The sequence below is a fragment of the Stegostoma tigrinum genome, chromosome 16, assembly GCF_030684315.1.
Source record: "Stegostoma tigrinum isolate sSteTig4 chromosome 16, sSteTig4.hap1, whole genome shotgun sequence".
NCBI lineage: Eukaryota > Metazoa > Chordata > Chondrichthyes > Orectolobiformes > Stegostomatidae > Stegostoma > Stegostoma tigrinum.
This window is the reverse complement of record NC_081369.1, coordinates 46,548,218-46,559,327: the sequence shown is the minus strand read 5'-3', so window position 1 is coordinate 46,559,327 and position 11,110 is coordinate 46,548,218. Positions and strand designations below refer to the sequence as shown.

The window sequence follows — 11,110 nt, the reverse complement described above, 5'->3', positions numbered from 1 at the left end:
TAATGATTAAATGTAATGAGGCATGATATCAGTCACATTTTGAGAAAGGGTGACTTGTCCTGAAATGTTAACTGATTTCTCTCCCTGGATGCTGCCAGGCCTGCTGAGTGTTTCCAGCAATTTCTGTTTTTGTTTCTGATTTAACTTCTTTCAGTTTTTATTTACGATATTAGTTGGTATGGGCTGAACAGGAACATGTGTATTCAGACATGAACGAAGAGAAAATCACACAACAGTGTTGAGATGAGACTTAATGGGAATTGCAGATGCTGGAGAATCCAAGATAACAAAGTGTGGAGCTGGATGAACACAGCAGGCCAAGCAGCATCTCAGGAGCACAAAAGCTGATGTTTCGGGGCCTAGACCCTTCTAGGTCCGAAACGTCAGCCTTAGTGTTGAGACGGCTCATTCTGTTTATGTAGCCATGACTGGGAATGCCATTCCATTGCTTGAAGTCAATGTTTCAATGCATACACTTGAAAACTTGCTAACAGGGAGGTGTCATCCTTCACAAATGTACTCAAGTGTTTAAGCACCCACAAGATATCTCACCAGGGGAACAGCTTTCCAAACATCAAGTATTCCATGATCAACAAGTACTACAACGGAATGGATGAGATTTTGCATATTATAATTTTTTGGAAACAATATAACTTCAAACACGTACCTCATGGATGCAATGTAATGTGTGTGTGTGTGTATATATATGTGTGTGTGTGTGTGTGTGTGTATACACGTACACATGTATGTACATGTTCTGTGTGCCATTCCTTTAAAATGGCAGTAAGACAAAACCCGTATATATTCCCTATAAATATTTCATATAGAACATTGTAGATATTGTTTACATTTCAACATCTGTAAAAAAGAGTCCTGCCTCAGTCTTTATAAATATAAATATCTCTACTAAGTAAGATTGCCTTAATCGTGTTTGCCTATATAGAGTAGAAATGACTGAAACAAGGAATTATAATTACATGCTATGCATTATAAAGATTCAGTGGTTACATCAAACAAACAGTCTTGTACTTTTCGCAGTGCAGACACAATGGTAAACTAATAGGTTCCAGAAATCACAATAATGTTAAAAAAAACCTGTATGCAGTTACAGACATCATGAATGGTTTGTGTTTTCGTTGTCATTTTGGTTGGGAGACGGTCGAAGCAATCTTGACTGAAATTGTGTTTTAAAAAGCAGCCTTCAAAATACAACAGCATACCAATGGAACGTAAAGCACAAGACAACAAAATGTGAGGCTGGATGAACACAGCAGGCCCAGCAGCATCTCAGGAGCACAAAAGCTGACGTTTCGGGCCTAGACCCTTCATCAGAGAGGGGGATGGGGTGAGGGTTCTGGAATAAATAGGGAGAGAGGGGGAGGCGGACGAAGACGGAGAGAAAAGAAGATAGGTGGAGAGGAGAGTATAGGTGGGGAGGTAGGGAGGGGATAGATCAGTCCAGAGAAGACGGACAGGTCAAGGAGGTGGGATGAGGTTAGTAGGTAGATGGAGGTGCGGCTTGGGGTGGGAGGAAGGGATGGGTGAGAGGAAGAACAGGTTAGGGAGGCAGAGACAGGTTCGACTGGTTTTGGGATGCAGTGGGTGGAGGGGAAGAGCTGGGCTGGTTGTGTGGTTGACCGCTTTGCAGAACACCTCCGCTCAGTTCGCAACAAACAACTGCACCTCCCAGTCGCAAACCATTTCCACTCCCCCTCCCATTCTTTAGATGACATGTCCATCATGGGCCTCCTGCAGTGCCGCAATGATGCCACCCGAAGGTTGTAGGAACAGCAACTCATATTCCGCTTGGGAACCCTGCAGCCCAATGGTATCAATGTGGACTTCACCAGTTTCAAAATCTCCCCTTCCTCCACCGCATCCCAAAACCAGCTCAGTTTGTCCCCTCCCCCCACTGCACCACACAACCAGCCCAGCTCTTCCCCCCCACCCACTGCATCCCAAAACCAGTCCAACCTGTCTCTGCCTCCCTAATCTGTTCTTCCTCTCACCCATCCCTTCCTCCCACCCCAAGCCGCACCCCCATCTACCTACTAACCTCATCCCACCTCCTTGACCTGTCCGTCTTCCCTGGACTGACCTATCCCCTCCCTACCTCCCCACCTATACTCTCTCCACCTATTTTCTTTTCTCTCCATCTTTGGTCCGCCTCCCCCTCTCTCCCTATTTATTCCAGAACCCTCACCCCATCCCCCTCTCTGATGAAAGGTCTAGGCCCGAAGCATCAGCTTTTGTGCTCCTGAGATGCTGCTTGGCCTGCTGTGTTCATCCAGCCTCACATTTTGTTGTCTTGGATTCTCCAACATCTGCAGTTCCCATTATCTCTGAACATAAAGCACACCTGTTAGCAATGACTGTTTCTGTGCTACATAATATCCAGGTAAGTTGTATCAGTGCCTGACTTATATGATGACTTGTAAATGAGCAGAGAAGAGACAATATACTGCAACCATTAACAAGATGAAAGTCTAACCAGATCATTTCTTAGCAAAAAAGGGTGCACACTTTCAGCAATTTCAAACTGTGTATCGCATTGGCAAGAAAATGGCAGCAAAATTCAGGAATCCAGTATACAATCGAACAAGTGAGCACAAAATTTGACCCTTGGTAGTCTTTCATTATTTGAAACGATGATCTGCAGCAGTTTAACAAAATTTAACGTTAACTACTTTGATTGTAAAGAAAAATGCTCCTATTCACCCACAGCATTACACACATAGTCACAAAGTTAGAAGTGGAACTATTTCATTATTTTTACATGCAGCTAGTTGTCATGTGTCTCACACTTCAGTTGAACAGTACAAAACTTTACAATACATTTTGCTATACAATAAAATTGTGAAATATCTCTGTAATGCCATAGTAAAAGCAGAGTTAGTATTTCCTCATGCTAAATAAGTGATTATTAATAACAAATCCTTCATTACCCCTCATTTAAGTCAAGATATGGAAAATCATCAACTGAAAACAACAGAGATATACCCACAAAAATAAAATTCCAAGTCAATTTCAATTAGATACCATTATAAAAAGTATAGTCAGCTAAAAAAAAGAGATTTATCATAAATATTCTCCAGAACCAACTGAAAATTCACGTGATACTTCAAAACAAAATACCAAATGATGCCCCAAAATGTCCTGAAAACCAAAATTGCAGTGGTTATACTCAATGTAAGAAGTTAATTGGCCCTTCCAGTTAAAGCAAGCATGAAAATTTTAGCAATTCTTTAAAATGTTTAACATGTTTGTTTTCTTATGGATGACACGAACAAAAATGAAAGCATAAAATATGGTAGCTTTACAATCTACTAATGCCTGAGACAGTAAACTACTGTTTCATTTAGAAAGGTTTATTTTTTCAAAAAAAGCAATTAGTAAGGAATGCTTGCTGAAATTATAACCCTGCACATGGTGAGCACAATAAATGAGACAGTTATTGGATATGATTCATACTCAAAGGAGTTTATCGACTTGGAATATTTTGCAGACGTGCACTAATCTATTATGTAGTGGTTTATACCATTGCAAAGTCTAAGTCAGCAGCTACACACAATTCATTTTCTCAAAAATATCACCTCTGAGACTTGAGATTTACAACATTCAAAACACAAACATCTTTTGTAGAAAATTGAAAAAGTCATATCCCTTAGCTCCCTAATGCTAAATACAAATAATGTAAAACTGGATAGGTTTACAAGCTCAGAACATTCCATTACTTCACAGTAGTCTTGGAGTTAACTGAGCATATGTGGTGTTGCTCAACATGACTATTAAAAAGCTCTTTAGTATTCATTCCAGGTACCAGAATATCACCTTCATATAATTTCATATTCCATAAAGTACTTTGCAGCTTTTGTATTAATATTTTCTATTATGGCTTTTTCTTTGGTTAAAAAAAGGCTATATTTCCTGTGATTTTTGTTGTAAAATTACATTAAGAATTATGAATCTTAAATTGTCAGAATGATTCCTCCTAAGATTATTTGATTGTTGTAATGTGAATAAATGTGTAAAAATAGCAGTAATTTGAAGTCAACCCAGATAATGAATGAACTCTACTAGCAGAGATTGCAGTAAACATAACTGAACTTCACTTCAAATCCCTAGATCAATAGATTTGTTGAAATTAAAATATTTCCCTGAGTGCCAGATAAAAATTTCCCCTTAATTACAAAGTCTATTTTGTTGTAACAGCAGAAGTTGCACAAAATATGAAATATACAATTAGTTCAGTAATTGAATACTTGCCTGATCAAGTAATCCAATACCCTGCATACTATCTAAATGCTACTCCATCCTGGTTAAATTTGTATATTGCATAGGAATATTTCATGTTCCACTGAGCAGGGCACAATTTTTGCAGATTGTGGAGTGGAAAGTGGAAAGTCGTACATTTTCTTCAGGCCATACAACAGGCAACACTAAATCTTTGCAGCAGAATGGCCCATGTTGAGCCTTTATGAGCATTTTGGCCACTGTTAATTCCACTTTTTTTTTATTGCAAGGCCCCTTGCACATGTTGATCAGAGGCCCAGCAATTATTTTATGACCCTTCTGGGACATTGCTTCACTCATCATGAACCAGATACTGGGCCTGCTTCACTCAGGCTTTTTAACTGGCCACTGCAACCACAGCAGAGGCAAGTTTTCCAATAAAATGCTAGAATAAACATTGGCTGAGGCTTCCCAAATTCTGTAATCCATATAACTGTTTCCCCACTTCTCTCCACCAGGATTAAGTTTTGAACTACTGCTTGTGAGGTAAGTGTGTTTCATTCAGATGCAACAGCTACCTATGGAGTCTTTGTTGCAGGCAGCCATCACAAACAATGTTAATGATGCCCAAGGTTGGGAATGGTCTTAAGCCTCCGACTCATGCAGCTATTGATTACGGGACTGACAAGCAGGCATAACCAACTTCTATCCTTGTGTCCATTAGCCGATAGAATAGGTAACTGCCCAGACCAGACTCAGAAAACTCTTCTAGCCTATTTTAATTTTAACAATGATTTTCGTTTTATGAACAGCAAGATTCATTGTGTGGTTTACTGCTTTACAATACCACCTTAACTTTGTTACTGAAATTGCTAGAAATAGACAGCAGGTCAGTCAGCATGTGTAATATTTTCAGTGTTTATCTTTATCTTAACTGAAAACTGAGAGGATATAAAGTGCCTAGCAGCTGACTGCCTTACTGTATTTTCAACTGTATTTTTTTCCAAACTGTTTGGTCATTGCAAAGCTTAAATATTGCTAAAAAAAAGTACATTTTGTTAGAACTTTGTATATTGCACTCAATAGGATATTTCACAAGAGTACAAATAATGGGATTACTCAAGTTAAGCACATGACGAGAGAAGGGTGCTGATTAATTGCAAGTGGACTTTGATTGGTAGAGAAATTACCATGGAGCATGCAGCAGTTAATGATGACTGACTGTTAACTACCTTGCTTTGTTTAGATGTCAAACCAGTTAACTTGACTCTGATTGGTTAAGGCATTGTCCTAAGAAATGAACCAGAGTCAAGTTAACTGGTTTGACATCTAAACAAAGCCGGGCAGTTTAAAAGTTAATCATCAACGGCTGCATTCTCCATAGGAATGCCTGTAACAATTAGAGTCCACTTGCCAACCATTCTGTACTCTCAATTCAGTATATAAATGTTGGATATGCCTTTAAATTTCTATTCTTGTGAATTATTCTGAAGAGTGCAAGATAATAAACATCGATAAAATGTGTCTTTTATCAACAATATTCAAGTTTGTTGCCTTAACTGTCCAAAGTACTCAGTAGTGTAATCAATTAATTATTGATTTCTTGTCTGTTTTAGCAATTCCTAGCAAATTGGATCTGCTCTTTTCAATCACATCAGAAACTGCATAATTCCAGGTCCCAACCTCATACAGCACATTGGGGGCACACTTGGGAAATTTCAAATCTTCAGCCAATTAAAGTTTGTTGACAGGTTTGTGCGTAGTCAGGTGCTGCAGCAGGTTCTGATGCTAGACAACCAAAGACATTCCCCTTCAGCACCCTATGATTAATAATCCTACAGGCTGAGTTGGGAGCTGCCCATCTGAATGTCGAGACGGGTATGGGGCGGGTAAATAAAAGTTTACTTTAAAGTTTTAAAAGCCAATCCCTTGAGTGTATGGCCAGAGACCACAGCTATGGCTATTATTAGAGGGGGAGGAAGAATTGGTGGCTCGTGTTTTATTTCTCATGCCCCTCACTCCTTCCAACTGCTAGCTTGAGCTCACAACATTGGCCTGGACATGCCCAGCAGGTAGCTAATACTATCCCACCAAGTGCAAATTGGTCAGGGTTGGGATCATGGTATTGGATTGGCACAGAGGCCAACAGTGCCAAATTGTGAATGTACGCATCTTCGATTCATATTCTGATCCATTTAAAAATCCACTCTCGAGGATCAATACATTGTGTAACAGCATTTAGTTTTACACAATGCAATTTTCAATTCACACTGCACCAAATGCATATAAGTATGTTGTACTTCATATTTTAAGTACATGTTGCGAAATTTAAAAGATAATCATTTGCCAGTACAGAATCTTGGCATTGGTGAAAAAAAAGGATGTATTTGGTCTAAGCATTCTATCTTGCACTCAGCAGGACAATTTGCAAGGAATAGCACAGTAAAGGGAAAATAAGGCCATAAGATATAGGAGAGAATTAGGTCATTCAGCCAATCGGGACTGTTCTGCCATTTGAGCATGGCTGATATATTTCTGAATCCCATTCTCCTGCCTTCTCCCCGTAACCCTTGATTCACTTACTAACCAAAGGCCTGTCTATCTCAGTCTTAAATACATTCAATGACTTGGCCTCCAGAGCTCTTTGCAGCAAAGAGTTCCACAGATTAACCACCCACTGAAAGAAGAAATGCCTTCTCATCTCAGTTCTGTAGGATCGTCCCTTCACTTGGAGGCTGTGCCTTGGATCTTAGTCTCACTTGTGGTAATATCTTCTCAACACCCACACTATGCAGGGCTTTCATTATTCTGTGAGTTTCAATCAGATTCCCCCCTTCATCCTTCTAAACTCCATCAAGTGCAGACCTAGAGTCCTCAACCACTCCTCACAGGACAAGCCCTTCATTCTGGAGGCTCTTCTCATAAACCTCCTCTGGACTCTTTCCAAGACCAGCACATCCTTCCTTAGATACAGGGCCAAAAAAGGCTCACAATATTCCAAATGAGGTCTAACCAAAGCCTCATACAGCCTCAACAGTACATCTCTACTCCTGTTTTTTAGCCCAATTAAAATGAATGTAAACACTGCATTTGCCTTCCTAACTGCCAAGTGAACTGCACATTAACATTAAGAAAATCCTGAACTAACATTCTCAAGACCCTTTGTACTTCAGATTTCCAAAGCCTTTCCCTGCAGATTTCAGAAGCCTTTTCTGTTGGAAAGTATTCCAATGAAAAGCATTCAGCTTGGAGCTCGGTGACTAATGGGTGTTCCGCAGGAATCTGTTCTGGGACCTCTGCCCTTTGTGATCTTTATAAATGATTTGGATAAGGAAGTGGAAGGGTGGGTTAGTAAGTTTGCCGATGACACAACGGTTGGTGGAGTTGTGGATAGTGTGGAGGGCTGTTGTAGGTTGCAAACAAGCATTGACAGGATGCAAAGCCAGGTGAAGAAGTGGCAGATGGAATTCGACCCAGAAAAGTGTGAAGTGATTCATTTTGGAAGGCTGAATTTGAATGCAGAATACAGGGTTAATGGCACGATTCTTGGTAGTGTGCAGGAACAGAGGGATCTTGGGGTCCACGTCTATAGATCCGTCAAAGTTGCTACCCAAGTTGATAGGGTTGTAAAGAAAGCATATGGTGTGCTGGCTTTCACTGGCAGGTGAACTGAGTTTAATAGCCGCGAGGTTATGCTGCAGTTCTAAAAAACCCTGGTTAGATCACACTTGGAATATTGTGTTCAGTTCTAGTCTCCTCATTTTTGGAAAGATGTGGAAGCTTCAGAGAGGGTGCAGAGGAAATTTAACGGGATGCTTCCTGGAAGGGAGGGCAGGTCTTCTAAGGAAAGGTTGAGGGAGCTACGGCTTTTATCGTTGGGGCAAAAAAATGAGAGGTGACTGGATAGAGGTGTACAAGATGATGAGGCATAGATAGAATGGATAGTCAGACTTTTTCCCCAGGGTGGAAATGACTATTACAAGGGGACATAATTTTAAGGTGATCAGAGGAAGGTATAGGGGAGATATCAGAGGTCGGTTCTTTACATAGAGAGTGGTGGGCGTGTGGAATGCGCTGCAGGTGGTGGTAGTGGAATCAGATACATTAGGGACATTCAAGCAGCTCGTGGATAAGCACATGGGTGATAGTAAAATGTAGGGTATGCATGTTAGATCTTAGAGTAGGATAATAGGTCAGCACAACGTCGTGGACCGAAGGGCTTGTATTATGCTGTACTGTTCTATGTTCTATTTAGAAAATAACCTCCACCTCTTTTCTTCCTACCAAAGTGCATAATCCCACATTTTTCCACACTGTATTCCATCTGCCACTCTCCCAGCCTGTCCAAGTTTTTTTGCAGCATCCCTGCTTTCAAAACACTACTTGTCTCCACATAAATAGCATTTACACTGTACGAATACAGTACAAATCCAGAATAAATGTTGTTTCCCCTTTATTGTGGTACTTTTTGCAAATTGTTCTGATCAATGCAAGATGAAAATCTTCAACGAATGCATCTTTTATCAGCAATACTGAAATGAAGCATTCTGCATTGCAATGTATTTCGCCACTCCTTTTATTAAATGTCTAGATCAGTTGCAATAACTCACGTGACACTCTAGCACAGTGACACATAAGTTGAAAGAATAGATGCAGCCATTCAAGTGGTAGCTTAATAGGTCTCAGAGCAGAATCCTTACTCTAAAAAGGATCTTTTTTTCTTTCTGTGCTGTATCAACTGGAGTTGCTCTATTGAATACAAATAGTTTATTCAATTGAATGTAAAAGTTTGTAATATTGTGCTGAATGATTCTGGGAAATGAAATTCTCACTCAGACCTCAAGCTTTAGAACAGGACAATGCCTATTCTATGGTCAGTACAGAAAATGTTATCTCGATAAAAATTTGCGCAACTGAGTATTCGATATGAAAAGTTTGTAAAATAGAATTTGTTAGTTGGCTAATGACTGTACAAATTAACTGTCAGTGCTAATTCAGTAGGGCTTACTATCCAGTTTCTTTTACACGATCTGGTACACCCTGACCTGATCTGAATAAGTGATCAAAAATAATATCAGACAAACAGGAGGGAAGGTAGTAATAGATGATTGGAAGAAAGATAGCAGCTGCTCCAGGGAAGTAGTGGCTCTTGGGGTTCTTTGCTCTCAGTGCAATGGAGATATCATTCAGAACTGGTTGTAGTTCAACTTGCAAATTGGCCTGCCATTTACCATACTGTTCTTTGAGTGCAATTATGTAGTTTTCACCATAATCTGTTTTAACATCAGGAGACAGCTGCTGCATTATTTGTCTGTGCTGGTTGCTCCACTGGCATGTGGTGCCAAATAAACCTATGGAAATAAAGGAGTTTAAGACTTTAGGTAACACATACTTAATATTTTAAAGACACTGTTCATTGTCATGCTGGACTCTTAACTCTGCATTCCCATGCTAGTCTTTTCTTCCCTACTTTTAAAGTACCTGTACCTAAGTAGGCTCCCAAGAGGCAAAATTACGGACTTTTCACTGCACTCATTCAAGTGCATTGGAAAATAAAGGCTATTCTATTCTACTCCCAATACCTCAAAATTAGGAATCAACAAAGGAAAACAGGAGATGGGCTGCAGCATTAGAAAAGAAATATGTACTCTTGATATTTAAGAAAGAGATATAATAGAAAGGGATTCAACCAATACATTTCAAGAGCATGAAATCTCCAGCAAGTTGAAGATCAGTGGAATCTTACAAACAAATGAATCCAAACAATGAATCAAGTCATAACCAAGTGTGAACACAGAGCAAAATATCACACCAGGTAGATGTGAAAATTAGACATATTGCAAAATAAAGTATTCCTGTTATTTGTTTTTAAGTGTTATTCCCTGATAGACCTGAGCCTGTTGGCCAATCTGTTAGCTACTTGATTTCAGCACCAAACCAATTTGTACATGTTAATTTCTCAGCAGTTTCAAACAATCAATTTCCTATCCCACTACTTTGGCAAACATGAAGCTGCAAGTCCAATATGGTCTGGCAGTTGTGTATACATAAAAGGTATTTAGGAAAATATGGCCTGCTGGAAATAGTTATGTACATTCTGTCCATTTTGTACAAGTGTTCCAAACTGCTGAACAAATACCCTTTATCACTTTTCATGATAGGTTCTTAGCCTCATCAATTAATAGCAGAAGTACAGATACGACATTCCTTAATTAGTACAATCAAAGCTTACACTCTAATACCCAGTGTTAACTGTTCAGATATACAAGAGCAGTTTCCCTTTTCTTTCCACACCTTTTTCCTAATCAAATTCAGATTAAAAGTATCAGCCAGATTTCTGTATGGGATCTTCAACCTCCCTTGCTCCGACTCATCATCCAAGCTGTCATTTAGTTACATGAAGCTTAGTATTAAACATTAGAAGTCATCCTCATACTGTTACAGATAGGGTGGGAGTAAGTCAGTTAGCACTCAAAGTATGCCTTCACTGTCAATAATCCTAAGGGACATGAATTGTGTTGCGAGCTTTTTATTCCACAACCACGAAAAGAATTATTTTCCAAGTATAAAAGATGAATTGATTTTTGAGTCACAATACAACGCATCACTTAAGGACTTTAATTAATTAAAGGCATTTCATTAATTAAAGGTGCTCAATGTAGAAATGGAACTGGTTATTTTTTGAACATGTCAGAGTCAATAAAGGCTAACATCTAGTGTACTTTAAGATGGAATAAGCTTTAATTTGAGGAGCCCACGAAAATCCATTCTAGATAGAATTCATAATTAAATTCAAAGCAACATGAGATTTCAATCATATTGGCCTAATTTTATTTTCAGACAAGCATGCATTTATTTATATGATTTAAACCTTCAA

The 11,110-nt window shown here is 39.3% G+C and overlaps 1 protein-coding gene across 1 annotated transcript in view; it reads right to left on the bottom strand.

Moving 5' to 3' along the window:
* Positions 1-2,289: 2,289 nt before the first annotated feature.
* LOC125459866 (estradiol 17-beta-dehydrogenase 2-like) overlaps positions 2,290-11,110 on the bottom strand; it is a 50,896-nt gene continuing 42,075 nt past the window's right edge. The window contains exon 5 of the mRNA XM_048546830.2: positions 2,290-9,584. Coding sequence (XP_048402787.1) covers positions 9,241-9,584 — 344 coding nt within the window. The 3' untranslated portion in view covers positions 2,290-9,240. The remainder of the gene's footprint in view (positions 9,585-11,110) is intronic.